Source organism: Setaria viridis, chromosome 1 (genome assembly GCF_005286985.2).
Source record: "Setaria viridis chromosome 1, Setaria_viridis_v4.0, whole genome shotgun sequence".
NCBI lineage: Eukaryota > Viridiplantae > Streptophyta > Magnoliopsida > Poales > Poaceae > Setaria > Setaria viridis.
Genome location: NC_048263.2, coordinates 39,324,002 through 39,345,635, shown reverse-complemented (window position 1 = coordinate 39,345,635; position 21,634 = coordinate 39,324,002). Strand labels below are relative to the sequence as shown.

General features: G+C 42.2%; 2 protein-coding genes across 6 annotated transcripts; both read right to left on the bottom strand.

Annotated features, from left to right (window-relative positions):
• Positions 1-2,687: 2,687 nt before the first annotated feature.
• On the bottom strand, positions 2,688-12,250 carry LOC117840661 (uncharacterized). Of its 4 annotated transcripts, none has more exons than XR_004637053.2 (23): positions 11,911-12,250; positions 11,669-11,817; positions 11,493-11,574; positions 10,949-11,364; positions 10,151-10,580; positions 9,822-10,045; positions 9,325-9,520; positions 9,091-9,233; positions 8,847-9,021; positions 8,686-8,739; positions 8,331-8,507; positions 8,074-8,186; positions 7,749-7,931; positions 7,067-7,124; positions 6,792-6,851; positions 6,660-6,701; positions 6,443-6,573; positions 6,233-6,368; positions 6,073-6,150; positions 4,862-4,978; positions 3,738-3,800; positions 3,291-3,639; positions 2,688-3,075 (listed from the first exon to the last, which is right to left on the bottom strand). XR_004637053.2 is itself a non-coding variant. In XM_034721189.2 (22 exons), the coding sequence occupies exons 1-22, from the start codon at positions 12,154-12,156 to the stop codon at positions 3,538-3,540; spliced, it is 3,375 nt and encodes a 1,124-aa protein (XP_034577080.1). In that variant the 5' UTR covers positions 12,157-12,250; the 3' UTR covers positions 3,222-3,537. The 4 variants fall into 4 exon arrangements, 1 of the variants encoding a protein (XP_034577080.1); XR_004637052.2 differs by having other exon boundaries at positions 3,295-3,639; XM_034721189.2 differs by lacking the exon at positions 2,688-3,075 and having other exon boundaries at positions 3,222-3,639.
• Positions 12,251-12,924: 674 nt separating this feature from the next.
• Positions 12,925-21,613, bottom strand: LOC117840692 (anaphase-promoting complex subunit 4). Of its 2 annotated transcripts, XM_034721214.2 has the most exons (19): positions 21,419-21,613; positions 20,597-20,708; positions 20,324-20,415; positions 19,414-19,497; positions 18,983-19,222; positions 18,032-18,109; positions 17,781-17,917; positions 17,345-17,505; positions 17,141-17,241; positions 16,986-17,060; positions 16,540-16,719; positions 15,922-16,004; positions 15,753-15,842; positions 14,937-15,041; positions 14,534-14,672; positions 14,155-14,364; positions 13,923-14,072; positions 13,650-13,731; positions 12,925-13,555 (listed from the first exon to the last, which is right to left on the bottom strand). In XM_034721214.2, the coding sequence occupies exons 1-19, from the start codon at positions 21,491-21,493 to the stop codon at positions 13,449-13,451; spliced, it is 2,301 nt and encodes a 766-aa protein (XP_034577105.1). In that variant the 5' UTR covers positions 21,494-21,613; the 3' UTR covers positions 12,925-13,448. The 2 variants fall into 2 exon arrangements, with proteins under 2 accessions (XP_034577105.1, XP_034577112.1); XM_034721221.2 differs by lacking the exon at positions 21,419-21,613 and having other exon boundaries at positions 19,414-19,513; positions 20,597-20,613.
• Positions 21,614-21,634: the final 21 nt, after the last annotated feature.

Below are 21,634 nucleotides of genomic sequence, written 5' to 3'. Positions count from 1 at the left end.
GAGAGAGCACAAAAGAGCATTTTCCCCCCTGCAAAGCGGTCCTTCTCCTCGATCTAGTTTTGGTCTCGCAAGAGCCATGGAGTATAATCCTAAACTCTACAAACCATGCAGCAGTAGACTCCAGTTGTACGCCTTTTTTTTTTTCGATGTCGCGGATCATCGACGCGTACTCCTCCTACACTACACCCCCCAATCATTCCGTGTATGTTCACCGGTCCTCATCACTCGGTACAAGGATTTATGGCACGTACATCAAGGACCCCAGCCCTGATTGCTGCATCCGCCGTCCAAAAGGATAAAAATCAGAAGGCGATCGCCACGCAGCCGTTGCCGCCGGCGCCGCCCCCCCCCCCCCCCCCCCCCCCCCCCCCCCCCCCCCCCCCCCGGGGGGGTCGTGGCGTTGCTTTCTCGCCGTGGCTCCCGCACGCACAGCACCGCGACAAAGGAAAGTTGCATCTCCCAAGCAAAATCACTCCTCCCCCAACGGCCGTTCCTAGAGACCGGGCTATCCTGCCTGCCATGCCTCTCTCGGGCGCCACCCGGACCAACCGTGTGGCGCCCCCCGCGCGGCGCCTGCCTGCCTGCCTGCCCCCCGCGGCAGCTTCCGCGTGTGGCCCTGTTGCCTTCACCGAGCCGCAAGCCAGACCGAACCAACGGCGCCGCGGCGCACGAGGTCACGGACATGCGGGCTCGTTCGCACGGAGAGCACAAGAGCTGTGGAGAGCAGTCAGTACAGATGGACCGATGGGCCAGGCCCATTGGGCGGCCTGAGGGCGCCCTAAAAAGCCTGGTACTAACATGGCCCAGCTTGAGTTGAATACATCGGGCAATGCCTGAGCCGCCATCCCGGCACGTAGCGCCAGCTCAGGCCCGGCAATCCCACTGACTCGTGTAAATGTAGAAATCTTAACATTATCTTATCCTCTCTCCCTTCCCCACGAAGTAGCCGCCACTCCCTCCTGCCTCCCCTGCTCATGCCACCACCCCCTATCTCCCGTTGGGAGCCGCGTCGGCGGTCGGGAGGGGCGCCACCCGCCACTGCTGCAGGGGACGTGGCCATGGCCACCGCCGGTTGCCTCGCCCGCAGCCGGGAGGTGCGCCACCAGCCGCTGCCGCGGGGGCGTGCGCTGGCCGCTCCATCCACGGGAGTGTGCCCCGTGGCCGGGAGGCATGGTCGGGAGCCACATCACTCGTCGCCATCGTGGGCCACCGCCGGTAGTCACGCCCGCTACTCCATTGACGAACGACGGGGATTTATTTTTGATGGATTCGTGTGATGGATTCATGGGCTTTGGTGATTCCTGTGATGAATCTTTCGATTTTTTGCATCTTGATGCGATTTCCACTTGGATTTCCTCATGCTTGTAGTGTCTGGCCAAGCACTAGCACGGTAGTGCCAAACGGGCCATCGTGTCGGCGCGACACGATAAAAAGGTCTTAAGGCCAGGCCTGGGCCAGCTTGACACGCAATGCCAACCCGGCCCGACCCTAGCTAAGCCATCGTGCCCAATAGTACCAGGTCTTATCAGGTCGGGCCAAATCGGACTAGGGCTGGGTTAGTGTCATTTGGCCATCTATAGCAGGCACCAGCCACGGGGGCGTTGCCGCGACCGGGCACCGCACCACCACATGCGACCTGCGGGCAGCAGCCTCCGGATGCTCGGGACCGGCTGATCCAGCGTGCCCAGGTGGCAGTGGCGTGGCGTGGGGAACGTTGGGGGGGCGGGGGGGCGCATGTGGCGGCACGTGAAGGCGGGCCACGGTCGCCGTTCCAGTTCGGGCTACCGGCCGCGTCGCGTCGTGCATCTCGTTGTCCAGGAATAGCCAGACGTGGGGGCGTCGCGTCGCGGATTGGGCGGCGGCTTGGCCGGGGGTCTGTGCTTTCGGCTCCGCGGTGGCGTTGCGATCACCTGTCACACGCACTGACGCACGCATCCCCCTCCCAACCGGTCCCTCCTCAGGTCTGGGCTCTCGGCCTCTCCCTCTCCTCGCCTCAGCCTTCAGGCGCCCACCACTAGCTGCGGTTCGTCCAAGTTTTGACGGCTCCATCGACCGTGCCAGTCCATAGGGGAGGATAGCGACGGCTTGGATGGGCGTGTGGCCGGGACGAAAGATGCTCCAATCGACGGCTGGAATAGGCTCACACGTCATGGACAAAACGCCTGCTAGCAAGAATGGGAACGGCCAGTTGCGTTCTTGCGTCTTCGCTGTGCTTTTTTCAAAAAAATTGCGTCTTCGCTGTGGCCTGACGCTCCCTGCCAGCACCACCACTTTACAGCAGATCGGTCCGTAGTATATGTTGTCATCAGTCTGCCTATTCCATGGGAATTACTACTACCCGTTACTGGTAGTCTCAGGAAACATACCCAAAACAGATGCCGTTCACGAGTCCAGGGCAGGAAAGCGGCAACTGGCTAAAGCCCAGCTGCAAGGTCTGCGAGCCAGGCAAATTGCGCGCAGCCAACGCGGCGATCACTCGGAGCCCTGACGGCGTGGCCATCGTGACAGGAGAGAGCCACCAAACTACTCGTAAAGGGTAGTTGTTCAGGCTTCAGGGCGACGTGCACAACCCGAATTCACCCTTCCCGGTATCAGCGGCCCCACATGGCCACATCAGTGTGTGCTGCCCATGTTGGCGACTATTCATACAACGCAGGACAGGATGATCCTGGACCATGACGCATCAGTGAACAGTGAACTATATATTGTGACAACAGTAAATATGATAGTGATAGGCAACGTGAATGTATACCTTGACACGACCTAACATTTCCAGTTTGCTACACACTGGAGCATTCTTTAGATTTTTATAGAGTACTCATTTAAGTCTACTTGGACGGGCTTGCAATGAAGCTAAATGTGCACGCGCTGTAGATAAACGTACAGGATGCTGCCAAAAAGTAAAGATACATCGCTGCCTATGTACCTATTGTAATTGTATAAGAAAAATACATTTCCTATCACTATAGAAATACTTCAAATGATGGCTTCCCTCCAGGTTACAGTTTACTAACCTGCCAAAGGACAAGGGAGCGTATCATTGTATGAATACCCCATCCAATGTATGAATTCCTCCTGCAGGTTAAATTGGCCAACACATGTATCAGTATGGCATGTCAAAGTGCAATTAAAATAACCAGATAGTGACAGTTTTAATGATATCTCCTGTATCGACATCAGAGCTATCTACACGTAATAAGCTTCAAACAGATTCAACACGATAAAAAGGAAAAAAAACTCATTGCTCATAATTGGTATATGCTTTACAATGTTAAGAGTGCAGCACATACTTACAGTAAGGCGACGAATGCACACTCAACTTTGCTTCAACAAACTAATGATACAACAATATGGTGCTCAGCAGATCACTGCACAAAAAGCTGCCATAGCCTCTAGGTGTTGTTCAAAGGGAAAACCCCTGAATAATTCTATTTACATCAGATTTCCCGCGCTGTTCTCATCTAACTGTATGTGTTAAATTAGCACAAGGCTAAATGCCACATTCAATGGGTTTTTTCAAACAGTCTCATTCAGCATTCATGACAATGGTCCATTTTGCAATGTAAGACCAGATACGGACGAAAGCTGCTCCTCCAACATATTAAGAAGATCAAGATATTCTCTGAATACATCATGTGACTGCAAAAATGTTTGCAAGCATGTTGGTGACACTCAAAAAAGTTCAAAATCCAATAACAAAAAAAAAAAAAAAACAGAGAGAGACATTGGCTGCTAACCTGTAGAGTAATGCTATATGCTTTCCACAATCGCAAATCATGCCGAAAGAGATCCACCAAAACCTAAGGAAACAAAAATATCACAGCAGCAAGGGTGAGTATTTTTTGCTCAGCTTCACATCAAAAGAAACCCCCTCTAAATAGTTGTATGTTCAAAAACTGAATAAAAAACATGAATTGCTACACAGATTGGTATAGCATCAAGACTTATCCGATCCCGATGACAACATCAGGTACATCAGCTTCACTGTTTTAAGATCAGATAGCTACACAAAGTAGGGGAAATCGGTATCTATATTTTCCATTTTTTTCTTGAACATGCAGGAGAGCTGCACATCATTTCATTAAAGAACGGAAAGAGTACAAGGGCGAGGGCCCCACAAACCCTGAAAGAAACTAGCATGTGCATAAAATGCAAGGACCTTTTTGCAGAATCTGATATTTGTCATCTAGAAATTTACTCCGAATGCTTTCAGATGTCAGTGTCCTGCTACAAGTTCCTTTCCTTTTTCTTTTCTTGAAGTGACATGTACAGAGTCTATGATTCGATATCCTAATTTTGCCATGCAACTCCTGGTTGACTTAGATGAATTATGCAGGGGGTGCTTTGTTGGGGGGTACTTCTTTGGGAAGTTCCAGTCAAATCCAAAGTTTCCCCAACAAAATACCCCTAATCCATGCAGAACCTCAATGGTATAGGAACACCGCATCACTAAAGATTCTGCACTGATAGCATAAGATCAATTTCAAATGATTTATAACACAACATGCAACAATACTGCCTCCTGCCACTACCAAACTCCATCATTGTCATTCTTATCTCCCATTCTACAAGCACCTCAACACCTCACTATTCCACCTCAACCCCCATCCTCTCCTCCGGAGTCCGGACATCCTGTTTAGCCACCATCTGCCTATCTGCTAGTGCCACATGGAGCAAGAAGTGCAGGAAAAGCAAACTCTAATGTGGATTGTGGTGGATACCGAAATACTATTAGTATCCATCAAATTATTGGGTCTTCAGTTAAGGGGGAAAGGTAGCCCAGAGTCCAGATAAACCAAAAAATTAACATCATGTAAAATATTTCTAACTGTGTAAAATGGTAGAACTCTACAAGTTTTACCTCTGCACGTCGCAATAAAGTAGCCAGCACCACGATCCATTCCTTAAATTTGACTGAACACATATGAGCTAGAAGGAACTCAGCATCAAGCCGGCTTTGGAGTGTGTCCATTTGGAGCTGTAATCAGAATACCAATATGTGCATGAGAAACAAGTTTCAAGAAGATGGAAAAAAAACACTTCATCTAGGATACACAAAATCAACCAAAGAGGCATGCAAAATGATCAAAGTACAATGAGTTTACAATCGACACCTGCCCCCTTGAATCATGTAATATCAGTCCCTTTATCAGTTCCATGTTGGTAAGTGATTTGCTGCCGTAAGCATCTCCATATGTAATAAACAGGTTCACGGTGGCAAAACTCTCTTAGGTTCATAGAACATTATTATGTGCATTCGTTCTAGGAAAAAATCCAAATTACTCCCCTAAAGTATAATCAAAGTCTGGATAACCCCCTAAAGTATTTCTTGGTTCAATTTACCCCTTAACACAATTGGTCTTTTACGTTTCTCCATGCACAAGTGGAGTCTTAAGTTCAAATTTTGCAAGATGATAGCAGACATCATAAGACATGTTAGAAAAATTTATCATTATTTTGATAGGGAATGATATTTAATAATAAAATTTATCCTTGAGATACAAAATTATGTAAACAACAGTGATGGAAAATTCACAAAATATTTTTTAAATATAGATTATGATGTCCACTAGACCACTACCACCCTGCAAAGTTTCAAATTTCAAATTAAAATTCAACTTGTGTATGGAGATATAAAAAGGACAAATTGCATTATGGGGTAAGTAGAACCAAATAGCATAGTTTAGGGGGTTATCTGGACTTTCGCTATACTTGAAGGGAGTAGTTTGGACTTTTTCCTTCGTTCTATGGATTATGAAATCCAGACCAAGACAGTAGAAATTCTAGGAGAAAGGAACTCAATTGCAAAATCATCATAGACAAAGAACACTAATAGAACACTGGGTGTTTCAATCAGCAGTTGACATCATAAAAATCTGATTTTATTTTGAACATAGACCAGGGAGTTTCATCTTTCAGGGTACGACAAAATTTTGAGAAATACGTGTATCTATGCATACAATTGAGGCTGGATGTTTAGTTGGGAAGAAAAAATACTATCAGCACACCGGAAACCATTTATAACAATAAGCAGAAGAAATCATAATAACTTTGTGAACAATAGACTGAAACCTTTTGTCCAATCAGTTCAAGTGCAGATGCAAAATTCTCCAGCCGAGCAGACCCTAATCTTTCTCGTTGAAGATATTCCTACATGACATTACAATGTAGATCGTTACATATGGCTCTGGACAATAAGATCTGCTGCGCTGATGAATGATGAAAAACTCACCACAAGATCAAATTGTGTCCCTTTGACAAAAGCGACGAGTTTAGAAAGCTCCTTGCCAGACATCAAATAGCTAGCATGGCTCTCTAGAATGTTCATAACAGAGGCAATATGTGGACTAAGTTCTTTCATTGAGTTACTGTCAAACAAGGAAACAAATGAGTGGTTTTTTCTCAAAAATAAAAAAAATTAAGTGTCAAGTAGAAAGTGAACCTTTTCAAATCAGAAGATTGCCGCTTATATGGTGAACGGAATAGAAAGTAGCCAAGAAATCTTGGAGAGAGCTTCTCGGAGTCTGAGGTTGCATTTTCAAAGTCTCTTCCAGATCTTAGCAAGAAGCGAACCTAAGTACATGAAGGTACTCCTTTATTCCTCTGTAGTGTATTAATATTAAAAAAAAGAGAGAAAACATATAGCATAAGAAGCGTACCAACTCCCCAGCAAGCTCATACAAAGATTCATCAAGTGTAGCCTGGAAAACAACAACCATACAGAAGTAAGAGATGGAACATCAAACTAACGTCCAGACTAAACCACCTCATGGTGAAGGTAAGAGAATTACTTGTAGCAAACGAAGTGCACAGTACTGACTGACTGCAGGGCCCTCCAGCTTAGCAATGACCTATAATTGCAAACATTTTCAATGCTACTTCTAGCAGAAATTGGTGACAACGATGATCGTAATAACAAATTACAATGATCAAACTTTATACATAATTGGACCCAATTAATGCACGCAATAAAAATGACACAAAAGTGCAGTATCAAAAACAGCATCAGATAGCAATCAATACGTTCTAAAAGGGATTACCATAACAGAATGGAGCAGTTACGTACCAGTATGTAGCAAGCAGCAGTCCTGTACCATCTCCGTTGGAAGCATTCCTCAAACATCCTATCACAAAATATTGGTTGTATTAAGAGCATAAGTATTTGATTTGAAATCTTTGCAAACAAACACGGTAAAGATTGGTTGTACTAAGAGCATAAGTATTTGATTTGAAATCTTTGCAAGCAAACACTGTATAAAGATCTTGTCTTAGTAATTTCAAGCTAGCCCTATTCAAGGATACAAACCCTGCTCACACCCTGGTATATCAATAAAATGTGATAATGTTAGTTATTCTTATGCTATAAGCATAACTGAAAGTTGATGAAAACCGACAAACAGAAACCAAACGCATCCTCTGTCCTCTCAAAAATAAGAAACCAGGCAGTTCTCTAAATTTCTCAGCAGTGACTATTACAACTGCGATTCTTTTTCTGCAAGAGTAACCCATAATGACTAGCCTTAACAACCTCTCTTGTGGGTCAGTGAACAGAATCAACATAGAATCAGTGAGATGATGTGGGCAGTGTAACTACATGCAAACTACAGGCACACCTCATATGCATCAATGAAATTGGACATGTTGTAATTGCTACAGTTAGGAGGATGACTGGAGAAATCAAAGATCACTATTTGGAAATTTGAATTTTACGAATATCATTAGTTCAAATAGAAGGGCTGAAAACTTACTCCGTGGATCGTCCGGCTGCAGAGAAAAGATCAGCCCAGTGTCGACCATCTGTTTTCCTAGCAACACTGACTACAACATCCATATATTCAGGAAAATTCCGCAATAGGTCGCATGTCTTCTCAAGAAGAGACTTCTTTGGAGAATTTACTTTTTGTAAAACCTGGTTCTTTGAAGCACTTGGCCTGCAATTAAAACATGGTGCTATAAAATTTCAGCAAAAAGAGTTACCAGAGTGCAAACTAGCAAAGCCACTAAATTATAGATGGAACATTATAAAGCAATGGTGCCTTTGTTTCAGAACATAGCAAGCTAGAAACAAAATACCTTGATATATCTGCATCGAATACCGTAAACAGAAGCCACTCTAAACAGTGTGAAAAGTGAGGTTTTTCTGCTGACAAATTCGCCAAGCGCAAAGCTTCTTCAATCTTGTCCCTCTGGTTTAAACAATTCACATAGGAGTTAATTTATTGGCAACAGGAAAAAATTTAATGCCAATAGTTTAAAACAAAACTTGATGCGATTAGCTCATGATAGCACCGTCGGTTAAAGAATTCCATGATGTAATAATTTTCTTTTACCTGAAGTAGATGTCGTAATAAACAATGCAATATTGTTTGGGCTTGAGGTGAAGGCTCAAAGCATGGAAACTCAGCAGTTGAGAAGGACATTCTCTGAGAAACACCAACGACCACACCAACATTTGGAAGAAGACCAAGAGGATACACCTCACGATCAAATTCAAGCTCAGGATCCAACTACAGAATCACATGAGAAGCATGTACAACTATCTGTCAATATCATAATCAAAAGGTCTTCAACGCAAAACAAAAAGGGAGAGCAGAGAATGAAAACATTATGACTACAATAAATTCCAAAAAAGGAAGGTGGCAAAACTCAACAGATTCAGAGCTATCTCGAGACAGAAACTTATACCTGCAAGAAATCTTCTTGCTTAAAAGGATCTGCTCCATGTGATGGATACCATACCTGCAACCAGCTTTGTGTAAAAGGGTACAAAGGGACATTTGAAAAAAATATATAACTATCAACCTATGGTGGAGTAAATATGTAGAAGAAATAAGATGGAATCTAACCTGCATACCCCGATGACCATAGTCAAGCCATGAAACCTCTTTAATAAGGCTACCCTTCTCTTCGAATTGTGAACAGGTGACCCAAAAGAGTTCAACTGAATTTGTGAGTGCATGTTCGTGTCCATCATCCATGTCCAGCACAGAAAGTTCACCATTGGTCCGCAAGATCAAACATCTGATTTCATAAAAAACCCAATAAAAACCAAGGAGAAAAGGATTGAGTGACATCTAGGGTAAAAAGTACCTTGATGGTTGCTCGGATAAAAGATCAGAAGATCCACTAGCATTTTGTTTCAGCGCTCCTTTGTCATTTTGATCAGGAATGAAGCGCATTGAAACAGGGGGGCTCTTTGGACTCATGATTGAAAGTTCTCGTACTGTTGAAAGCTGTTCACAAAGAATAAAAATATCTACTTATGGAGAGAATTTGGCAACACATTCTGAATTGAGATTGAAATTTTTTCATAAAGAACATTACCTGTAAAACCGGATTGCTAGCAGGTGACAGTTCTCCCGATATCACCACATGGAAGATATGCACATCAAATGGACTGTAGGTAACTAATATGTAATTCTGGAAAACATCCATGGCAATTGGCCTTCCAAGAAGTGGTTTCCGGTAGAGTAAGGAGCTATAATCAAGATGATATCTTGGGAAAAAGAGAAGCTCATACCTGAGACGAAAGAAACAAACATGTCACGGATATAGGTAAATGTCAAATAACAATTCATAGTGAAGGAAAAATATATTGTGATTAGAAAGGAATAGGAGCACTAAGGAAATATAAAATATTGAACACAACAGTTTGACATATAAGCAGAAAAACATAGTTCATTTAGTATTTCCGGAAACAAAGTTCAATGCAAGAACCTCCCATATAAATACTCCCATATAGACATTGAGTTCCATGTTTAACTTCAAGGGAGTTACAAGATAGGAATAGCAACAAAGATGGTATGAAAGTGAACACTCACGTATTTGATGATTCAACATAGTTGCATACAATAACAATCTTTCCCAGCCACAATAGGCCTTTGCATTGGATCTTTTGCTCTTGTGTAACATCACCAAAAAAACGCCACCTTTTATTTCGCAGATCATACAGCACTAGCCCATGAGAACCAGCAACTGCTAAGTACATACCATCGTTGCTCGCCACTACATGTAGAACTGGCCAGTTCTGGGAAATGTAGGAAACCTGCTTCGAAAAATATATATTATTACAACATGCATCATCAAACAGCATATTTTACAGCTTGTTAACCTCTCAAATAAATCAAAGGAGAGGAAACTAACACTTAACTGGAACATTAAGGTGTAATAACTTCAGTTCATCAGCATCATCCGGTTGCACCAACAGGATTCGATCATCTCCATAAAGAACCTGGTGGGAATATGTTGTGCCTGAAAGTCCTCTGTTTAGGCAACATTTGGCAAATGAGAAAGCAAGAACCCTTTCTGACAAGCTTTCCTCAACAGCAAATAACTTGTATCCATTATCATCCCATTGTATGTGTGATGTCCCTCCCATTAGAGGCTCAAATTTTAGAGCACTAGGTTTCACCATTGGAGATGAGGCAGAATTTGATCCAGTTTGACGAATAGTACACATCAATCGGCATCCAGACACAGACCATACAGTAAGTCCTCTAAATTTCCACCCAACTGCAAAAGCGCAATTGTCAGGCGTCCAAGATATACAGGCAACAGGACCAGTATCTTCCACTGAATACCTACAAATATTGTACCCAAGAAAAGAAGGAAAAAAGAGCAGTTATGGCTCAACTTCAATAGAATAACCAAAAGGTAGTGCTGAGTAAATTGACATGGTTACACCTTTAACCACAGAAGGTTTATTAATGCTAAGCATTTGATAACACTAGGCAAAATGAAATGATCAATACTAAACACAGGATAACATGATGTTAAAGACTTTTATCCAAAAAAACCTGCCTGGCAGGATTTTCTAAGAAATTAGCAAGAATTTGCAATCAACTACCAGAAATTTAAGCAGTCAGCCAGAAGTATCCATGTAATGTAACAACTACTACAGGTCCTATCCTACTAGCTTATGTAAAATAAAATTTGATGTGAGACTTACCCCCAATCATATAACGAAATTGTTCGTATATGACGTGTGTTCTCAGCTAGATCATACAATTCAACAACACCTCTGCTGCATCCTACAGCAAGAATCTGTTGCTCAGAAGCCACAGAAGTACACATTGCATCATCAGTGTTCAACCATCTCTCCACTCTGATGCTGCCAGGCTGCTTTAATCCCTTCTTACCAACAGTACAGAGGGCAATGTGACAGCCTGAGTACAAAGCAACAAGCAACCTTAGCTTCACCGACAGCTCAACATGGACAATAGAAGAATTGCCTGTGCAGCAAGGAGCAGGCCTTGCATCAGAGTTTTCTCGCAAACTGGGAGGATCAAACACCAACGCATCTATGACAGCAGTAGGTTTCTCAGATGAACACACAGAGCAACCAAGCTTGAAGCTATCTGAGAACTGGCAAGCAACAACAAAGACATTGACAACACTTAGCATAGCATGTAGGACGAGAGTACAGCAGAACTGTTTCACACCTAATAATCAGTAACTTACAAGAAACAAAAGTAGCATGCATTTCCATGTACCTCAGCATTCCAGGACACGACCTGCACATGCCCATTGGATAATCCGAGGAGCATGCTTTTGCTATCACATACGAAATTGCTCCTGCAACACAACATCAAAGTCACAAGTCAGCTCCCCTGCAGGAGTTGTGCACCTCATTCTGCAGATGAAGACTTAGGAGAAGCGAACACGGTACGTTATGGCAACGCCATTGGCGAGAGGAACCTTCTCGGTGATGATTTGGGATATACTGGCCAGGCAAAGCCCCGGGAGCTGCTTGCCACCGACGATCAGTGGCTTCCCTGAGAGCTGAACCCTGTATATGTGGAGGTAGAAGGAGGAGGTCTACACAAAGCAGAGAGATACAAACACGGTAAGTTGCTGCGCCCGGAGTGCGCAAGCCGGATCAACCGAGGAGAGGGAGAGAGGTGGGCTGACCAGGACGGCGACGGTCTTGGCGTCAGGGCTCCACACGGCGTGCGCGTTCTGGCCGTGGGCGGCGAGGGAGTCCGCGGAGCGGTCGAAGCGGGCGAGGCGGACCCGGTGTTGGGCGGCGGACCAGAGGTGGAGCGAGGCGGGGCAAACGGCGAGGAGGAGGCGGCCAAGGACGCGGAGGAGGACCACGCGGTCCGAGTCGTCCGGGTCCAGAGGGATCGACTGCGGCCACCCGTACGCCAGGTACATCGCGGCGGCGGCGGCCGGCGCGCGCCCCCTCGCCGGCGGGCGGGCGAGCGAGCGAGATGCGGGGCGGGGAGATCTGGGAACGAAAGAGGGGGGACTGGTGGCCGGTGTGATGCGGGCGATACAGCAGTTTTTTTGGCTTTATTTTTTTCTTTTTTCGGCAGTTTTAAATCTTTGCTTTGGATTTCAAGATCAGACCAGATGGCGGGTTCGCGTCGTAGGCAATACACCATCGAGCAGAGACTTTCAGCTGCTCAACTGGAAACGGCTGCACGAGTTGCTGCCCGCCTTTGCGTCCGATCCGGTGCTAGCAGAAACGATCGAGATGGTTTCATCTGCGTTAGCAGATGGGTTGACATGAACACGAATTTGGCGCTGCAGTAAAGCACGCTACAAAGCATTTCAGCTCTGGTACTAGGTGACGGTTGGCACGGGCAAATCATGACGTCAGATGCCAGCTAACTAACCTACAGTCACTTGTACAAGATTACGTTGATGCACAGACCGCTGTGAATTTGTTGTGCAATCGCAAGCTGCTGCTAAAATACTATGCCGTTGACTGTTGGATTTAGAATCTGTTAACTCGGAATCACGACCGCGTCGGTTGTTGCAACGAGTCCCTAAATAATACTCCAATCGCCAAAACAAAATTGCGACACACTCATGGGTTTTTTCTTTTACATAAATCACCCAATGGTAGGGTGCGGGATCTACAGACGTACATATCAAGTCCTAGCGAGATATTTAAAAATGCCAAGCAAATTAGCATACTGGAATCAAGAAAAAAGTTTACACTTACTTCCCAGTTAAAGCAGCTTTAACGGTACAAAAATGAATTCACTAAAAATTTTCATCGTTTTACATGTCACTAGTGATCATCAAGATTAGCAGGACAGTCTTTTGCACGTTAGCGTTACATTACATCTACACTTGCAACACAAGCTACACAACACGATCAGGAAACGGGCAGCAGCTATAAATTAAGATACCATCAAAGCTCGCTCTGCAGATAGCCCAACACCATACAGCCTGCAGCTGATAGTTTCAGCCCCAAAAGTGGCAGCACATCATGGCCTCCTACCACGCTGATGCAACTTTAGAACCAGAGCATTCACTGCTTTGTCGTGAAACCGAGTGTTTCCGAGAGGCAAGTTAGTTTCCGTACATGCTGCTATCTCCCGGCTCCTGCCTCCAGCACATGAAGATCAGGAGACAATGCTATTGCATTGTTTTTCCAGCATACTAATATGGTATGATGACATTCACTGAAATGGCTGCCGGGAATTGGATAACAATCACTCCATATCAGAAACTTCATCCCCGTCCTCGTCCTCATCTTCATCAAGGATATAAACCAAGGCATGCCTCCGAGATGAAAAGACACAAGCGACTCCTCTTGATGCTGCATAAAACAATCAGAGAAGCAAGCGTCAGGAGTCACACCATAATGTAATAACAGCTAAGATTCATACATAGAAAGCTCATGCTCGACATACCACTGACTGCAAGTGGAGTAGACACGATGTGAGGTATGCTACGAACTTTCCCATAATCTGTGTCCAATTGGAGATCCAGTGCCTACAAGTGTCATGACAGGAAAGGAGCAAAGATATTACCTCTTAACAGAAAAGATAAGGTTAGGTTACATTATGAGTACCATTGTCAGTACACCGTTTCGAAGACCAGGTTGATGATTACATATAGTTGTAAGAACTAGCTGCTATGTGCCAGAAGATCAAACGTAGAATAAACATTTACAGAATTATTACCACCAATTTTTGCAGACTGTAAATATTTGTAGGGGATGTTCTTGAGAGTGGCGTAAAGGAAAAGTTCTGTGTCTGCAGCATCACCATCCAAGATCTTCCAGGGCTATCAGAATGAGACCTTTCACTCAGTAGTAAAATTACTTGGTTGTCCTGTTTTAAAAATGGGTAATCGGTATTTTTGTAAGCTATGCCAAATAATGTAGAATATCCTCTGAACACAAACAGGGAGTACCTTATAAAGAGACAGGTCAACACACTCATATTCATCAGGCATATGCAATAGAAAACCTGAAAGTGACGCCATGCTGAGGGCAGTACAACAGTTACCAGAGTCCTTTATCACACCGATGCAATTTCTTTTATTTAATGATCCATCCGGTATCTTGAAACATACATAGTCAGTCAAGTTATACGAGGATTCCTCATGCTGTGAATCTTCATCCTGCTTTTTGAAGTCATGATGAGTAAAAATTATGAAGAACGGGATCATTGAATTAATGCAAGGTGTGTACAGGAGTTACAGACAGGCATGATAGTAAATAATGAGTATGATCTACTTTATGACCATGATGCTAACACACGTATCAAAAATCACAGAGGCGAACATAAACCTTATAGGATGATATCGATGCCGGTGTACAGGTTGAAGACAAGGTATCTGATGATGTAACAGGGTATAGAGGAAGCAATCCTTGACAGTGTATTTGCGAAGAGAGAGTGGTAAACGGCATCAAGAAAGCCTCCTTCAAGCTGAAGTGGATGACAACAGAAATGGTAAGTACAGCATAAACAATTCTTAGCCAAGGCAAGGATCGGCTATGTTTAAGCAACAAGCAACATATCTGAAATTGTTTATTCTGTGGAAAGTGAAAATACAAAGATTTGACTGATAAATATTGAATGTTCAAATAACAAACAATTTTAATCAAAATAATTCAGATAGATGGAATATCAATCTCAAGCAAACGTAGAACATGTAAATGGTACAGATTTCTGACTGATAAAATGAGTCACCTATTTTCCAATTCATTGAATTGTTTTACCAAACTCCTTTCCAAAAATTGGGTGTCTGTAAATCCTCCAAAAACTACTAGTTGCTCAACATGTCTTGCAGCATCCCTGAAAAACCATGTTGAACAAAAATAAGAAATGCAGGAAAGCATCAACACAAAAGAAAAATAACTAAATAATGATGACAAAAAAATGTAAGAGCAAACAACAGCTCCATGTGATTGAGTGCGCTTTGATCACTTTCTCTGGTTTGGACAGCGGATTCATAGATCATATATTCCAAGATCTTCAATAACTCGCTCCAGAGAAAAATGCATTTTCCAACACCAAGGCACCAATTGTAAACAAGAACACTAAATTTGAGAAATTCAGAAGTAATTCCTGTGAGTTAACTAGCATTTAAAAAATTCATGGTACAACATGCCGATCATGTCATGACATAACAATGTGCATATGTACATTTAGCCCAACTGAAGGTTTTGAATTATCAAATTCAAAAATTATGGGTGAATAGTATTCCCTCCGTTCCAAAATGTGGTTGTTTTAGTTTTGTCGTAAGTCAAAAATTTCTAACATAAACATTGACTAAGTTTATAGAAAAATGCACCAATATCTACAAAATCAAGTTAGTTTAGTTAAATATGTCATCATAGTGCATTTATTTGGAATTATTGATGCTAATATTTTTTTATAAAACTTTAGTCAAAGTTAGAGAAGTTTGACTTAGGACAAAACTAAAACACCTACATTTTGGAATGGAGGAAGTACTTAATAATACTTTTTATACAGCAAACAGAAGTCAGAAAGTGGAATGCTTACATATCACAGTCAATTCTCTCGTCAGCTTCAAGTAGCTGTTTGATTGGATCCTTATCAAGGAGGAACTTCAAAAAAATCACCACAAGTTCACTACAATGGATGAGACCATGGTAATTAATAACACAATATTGATCCATGATTTATGAACCAAGGGCATAACAAGACTAACCTGTTTGCTGCTGGAACTTGATCAGTTGGTTCATTTAATAATATCTTAACACACTTTAAAACCCAGGTGAAGAAGTTTTGAAACTGGGAAAAAGATTAATAAATGGTGGTTATTATAGAATAAGCCCCCAAAACATAACATTACCACTAGCCATAAATGCATATAGGAAACTATAGACCATGGAAGCACATGGTATAGCACAAACACAATTCACATCAAACAGAATGTCACTGAGAAAAGCACATTCAATGCATAGATGCTATTGCCAAATGCCAACTATAGATTCACTTAGATGCATCAAAATCTACAGTTTGATTTGAAGATACTACATGCACAAAGATGCCACAAAATCAGCAGTATCTAGATAATAAGACAACTGTGTTTAGGAAAAATAAAATTGGAACATACTCCGTAATTGGTTGTACAAACATTCAGGAACAAATGGCAGACAACTGTAGGAATGTTTGTTCAGGCTAATACTCTAAACAGTGATAAGATGAAACTATTTAGCATACTCTAAACATCAAAAGAAATTGGTCGATTTTTAGGTAGGTTGTAGGACTTCAACCCAAATCTGAATGGATGCATGGAAATATGCAGAAGGAAAATAAAAGGTACCAGATAAAGAACAGTAGCTGCAACCCTTGAAAAGCGCTCAACTTGAACAACTAGCATCCCTATACTCTCAGTTACACCATCGATAAGCTTTTCATCCAACCCGATAATTTGAAACCGTGAACGCCATCTTGCAAGGCCTCTTAATTCTGCGAGTCTGAATGAAATAATCTCAACTGCAGGCTGTAAATAAAGAACATAAACAACAAGACGTTCAGTTTTTGTAACAGAAACTAGATAAAAGGTATAGGTATCCGGAAAGTACATGGTAGTCCAGCGAAATGAGATGACCACGAATTTAGGGAAACATGTAACTAGCTATATTTCCATGCACAAAATCTAGTTTAACATCCTTAACTAGTAAAATGCAAAGAAAACAATGTGAAGTTCAGACTAGAAAACAATAGTCTAGGTGCATGTTTCTGAGGCATCGGTAGGTAGTAGCTGACCTGAAGATGCTCACTGACAACGCCACGAATTTCTCTTCCAGCACTGTCAACAGCCTTGGCTATCCTCTTGAGACCCTACCCACATACGAAATGACAATTTAGGCAGATTGTCTCAGAAAACAAGCTACAGAGTTTGCGGTAGTAGCAACAATTACCGCTTCACCAAGTGAACTCGCTAAAAATTGGTGAAGTGCTGGACTTGTTCGTGTGCCAAACAAAAGGCTCAGAAACTCATCCTCAGAACTAGATTCTGCTCCTGTAAGTAGAAAGAAATTTTCACGTTAGAAACTTCCAACTATGGAGACAGAATGAAGGTACGGATTTCCTGATGGTTATGGTTCAAGAGAAACCAATCATACCGTGTGCAGCTATCAGATTGGGCAACGCACTAAATTTTTCATGAAACAAATTCATGGCATTTGACCATTGTTTGGATATCAAAGATATGGAAGCACGGACAACTTCAACCAGATCTTGAATACTTGATGCTTGTTGGGACACCTGATGCAGCTCATTTTTTCTTTACAGCATTTATGGATGATAAAATACAAACTTTAGTAAATGAAAGTAATAAGCACAAATTTAGTAATGAAATAGTTTTGGGTTATTAGTAATGAATATTTTTGCACCTGTCTATAAAGCTGAATTGTAGTTTGTAAAGTGAGTGAATGAGCCCATTAAAAGAAAGGTAATTCTAGCACTAAATGTGGATTTTAGTATAGAAGTCGGCATACAACAACAATATATGGTTTCTGAACAAGGAAGTAAAATTCAATGAAACGATTATGTCATTACCGGTTGAAAAAGATAGATGTATCTAGGTAGAGACAATGTAACGCAGGAGTTCCACAGTTGTGAGAAAGGTTATCAGTGTCAATCAACTTTCCGTAGCACAGAAGAACCAATTTCTGGAGGTTTCTTGATAAAGAGACCTAATATAAGAAAAAATGAGTGCACAGAATCTCTTTTCTTAAACGGAAGTGACACTGCACAGAACCTCATATGTAGGAGATAAAGATCTGCATCACAAATGAAGAATTAATTACCTTGCTTATTGAAGCATCATGGAGTTGGTAATTCCTTTTTCCAGAGGAATCAACACCGATTGGAATCTTATTTATGTTCTGAAATGTCAAAAGCATTAAGCTGCTGACTCATAGGACATTGAACAGGATAAAGAATATTCACGAAAAAAGTGGGCAGCAGTGGCTGAAATGTCCATAGATTCAACCCTTGAGGTTATACAGAAATTTATGTAAAAACAAAATGAGTAAAAGATGTGAAGCTTCACTACTCTCATCATGTTACACCACCCGGTTGTGCACACATGGAAAGAAGATGAATCATACATGGTAAGAAAATGCCAGTCTACTTTGCCATCATTGACAATAATCAGGGGTACTTCTAGCATTTGCTTGAATAAGTTCAAAGTTTAAATACTTAATATTGAATAGAGCTGACACTTTTAGAAAACAGTACAGGTACTTTTTCAGGAGTGTGTAGCTACCTAAGCATTATATGATGACACCAAAAGTTTGTTGGTTTTGCAGAACACAGATGTATCGTGGGTCTGCCATTGATAACAATAGTCAAGCCTAAAAGACTTTAGAGCTGAATTTCCTTTGCTTAAAATGGACATATTAACAAATATTTCTTGATGCCAAGTTCCAACTCCAAAGCATGACAATGACACCTTATTGAGCATGGCAAATTTTTTTTTGTAACTGTCTTGCCCCATGGTATAGCATGATGGAACAGAAAGAATAGTAAGCAAAATGATGCACTAGAACTGTATTTATGCAAAGCTACAATATAAATGCAATTTTGTAGAAAAGCTTGCCAGAAGAACTGTTCTATGCTATTAGTGTCATGTTTACTGTTAGGGTACAATGGTCTCAGGGACCAACAGGAAACATTGGAATAAGGAGAAATTGTGCATAGCAACTTAATTTTTATTGAGTTCAATGGACGAGCACTGAGGAATTGCATTTACTTACTATCTTTCCAACAGGAAATATTCCAAAAATGCTGAAGCAGACACAACCATCTTTACCACCACTGCACAGAATGTTAAAACGCTGACAGGAAGCACTACTAAATTCTGGAATGGCTTCTTCATTCTCTTCCGCAAGACCAGTATCTCCAGAACTTAGGCCACCTATCCTAGGCATCACAGGAGCAGGAGGAAAGAAACGTGTGGTGCGGTCTTCATAGGATAAAAATTCATCCTTGTCTGGCTGAAAAATTAGCAGAAGACTCAGTTATGAGAACCTTCTAGTAGAGACTTCAATTAATTTTGATTAGAGCTGACTTCAAGGATGAACTGAACATTTCACAACTACATGTAACATGTGTTATTATATGACACTTAAAATGAGATGGTGCTACATATTTATATTACAATAAAATGAGAGAGACAATTGTGTACCCTTGATAGTGGATCATCTTCTGCCCAATTCAAACATACAATGGCAACATCATGGGATTTTATAGTTCTTAGCATCTTCCCGTTCTGCAATCAGCTTTCCCTTCAGTTATAAATGCACAAAGTGACAATGTAAAAGAAAAGTAACAAGTAGATCTTGATGGCATGAGAGATTTTTAGATTTCAAGAGTAACTGAAAATGGAAGCTGGGCAGAATTCCAAACATAAATAGGTCTTGTACTCAAATCAAAGATGGTAGGGAGTATAAGTGATTAAATTTCGAGAAAATTTAACGAAATCGTGAGAGATTGCCCTGTTGTGATTACATCTACCTCTGCATGTTGGCAGAGTTATAGCATCAATCAAATCATTTTCTAGTGCTTTCAGCCTTAAAAAAATAGAAAACACTAGTGATCGCCTATTACAGACTATTTGTTGAATGAGGCAGTAAATTCCTTTTAATATACGCATTGGGTGGTTAGCTGGAAACAAACCACAAGTTTCGGAGAGGATGCAATATACAGAGACAGCATCATGAAAAAAAAGGAATGTTTCATTTCAAGAGAACATAGTGAAAAGTTTATTGGAAAAAAAAAGTGAGGTCTCAAAGTATAGATGATCAAGCAGTGGCTGCTGCAAGACCCCCCAAGTGTATGTGATCAGGTGATCCTGTGTGGCAAACGCAATCAGTATAGCCAGCACACATTGTTCTTCAAGGAGTGTATTCAAATGCCTCTGTTAGAAACATAGTTGGGCAAGAATTCCTTGAAGCCTGTGCCCCCAAATTGTCTCCTAATAGTTTGCCCGTAAATGGCACTAGATGACTGGATCAGGTTTTTATGAACTATGAACGAACATCCATACAAAGACACAAAAAGCATCAAGAGTTTCTATTTATTATCAACATACGCACCTCAACATCATGCAAAAGCACAAAACCATCTTCTGTGCCAAGTGCTATTATTTTACCATCAGGGCTCCAACAAATAGATGTGATGCACTTCCCTGAAAAAGTATAAATATCTCAGTTCTCACTATCATTTGAAAACTCAGAGCAGATATAACCACTTTAACTACAAAGTAAAATGATATACAGGAACAGAATATGCACTGAGATTGTGTGTACTGATTGAAAATATAAGTAGGAGGTAAATGTAGAGAAAAAAAAAGAGTGACATGGGGTAACCTGGAGAGATTGTCCATAGCCTTTGCCAATTGAAGCGATGGAGGAGAACCTTGGAGTCATCAGTAACCATAGCAAGCAGATCCTTCTCTGGGTTCCACTCTGCCATTTTTGTCTACAAGTAGTGAAACATGGGCACATCAGTACCTAATGCCTCAATTAGCACAAATTAATGAATGGGAACAAAGAAAGAATGGAAAATTTGGTTTCGATGTGCTCAATCAATTCTGAACTACAGAAATGTACCAAGCATCACAAAATGAAATTCAGCATCAGCAACTGTCTGATATGTGCACTTGCTATTAACTTCTCTGTTACCAAAGGATTATTTGGTACTGAATAATGAACAGGATATAAGAGAAATGAGACGGATTAAGCAAATAAGCATGACAACGAAGCAAACATTGCAATCACTGAAAGTATATTTGACAACAAAAATTTAGCATTCAAAGCTGAAATCAGTGCTCCATACCAGTAAAATGGCACCTCGCGACTCACGCAGAGTTCAGACGAACTAGCTTCTACTAAATCCCAGAAGCGCCCCTTTCAACCCGCGCAGTGACAGTAAGATCCGGTCTAATCTCACAGGAATTCGAACAAACAGTTGGCACGCACGAAACGCTAGTTGCCGCAACCCAAGGACCCTGGTGATCCAGCCGCTCCTTCTCGTGAACGAGCCAAGACTGCCTGGACAAAAGCGGCGCGGCGCACTATTTTGAAGACATGGTGCAGGTTGCAACGGTTGGTTAAGCATCGCCGCGAGCTCGCACGCACAGCATTTGGCTTTGCAGAGAGGAGAGACGGGGGAGGGAGCGGAGACGAGACCTGGAACGGGATGGGCTTGTCGAACTGGAGCTGGAACGGCGTGGCCGCCGCCGCTGCCGTTGACGCCTCCTCCATCTGCTCCTCCGCCTTGCTCGGTTGATGCAGGTGGGGGGATTTTCAATTTTGGTTGGGGAACTCCTGAGCGGGCGGGCGCGAAGGAGGAACGAATGGCGACGGCGACGGCGACGAGACGGGAAGAGATGGGTGCAACATATT

Excerpts from the sequence above, each read along its gene's own strand:
- LOC117840692 (XM_034721214.2), bottom strand. The coding sequence starts at position 21,493 with ATGGAGGAGGCGTCAACGGCAGCGGCGGCGGCCACGCCGTTCCAGCTC. Across the intron at positions 17,918-18,031 it reads ATGATGCTTCAATAAGCAAG|GTCTCTTTATCAAGAAACCT; the intron begins GTAATTAATTCT and ends TTCTTATATTAG. Across the intron at positions 15,843-15,921 it reads CAAGTTCCAGCAGCAAACAG|TGAACTTGTGGTGATTTTTT; the intron begins GTTAGTCTTGTT and ends CATCCATTGTAG.
- LOC117840661 (XM_034721189.2), bottom strand. The coding sequence starts at position 12,156 with ATGTACCTGGCGTACGGGTGGCCGCAGTCGATCCCTCTGGACCCGGAC. Across the intron at positions 11,365-11,492 it reads TCGTGTCCTGGAATGCTGAG|TTCTCAGATAGCTTCAAGCT; the intron begins GTACATGGAAAT and ends GTTGCTTGCCAG. Across the intron at positions 8,740-8,846 it reads ATGGTCATCGGGGTATGCAG|GTATGGTATCCATCACATGG; the intron begins GTTAGATTCCAT and ends AGCTGGTTGCAG.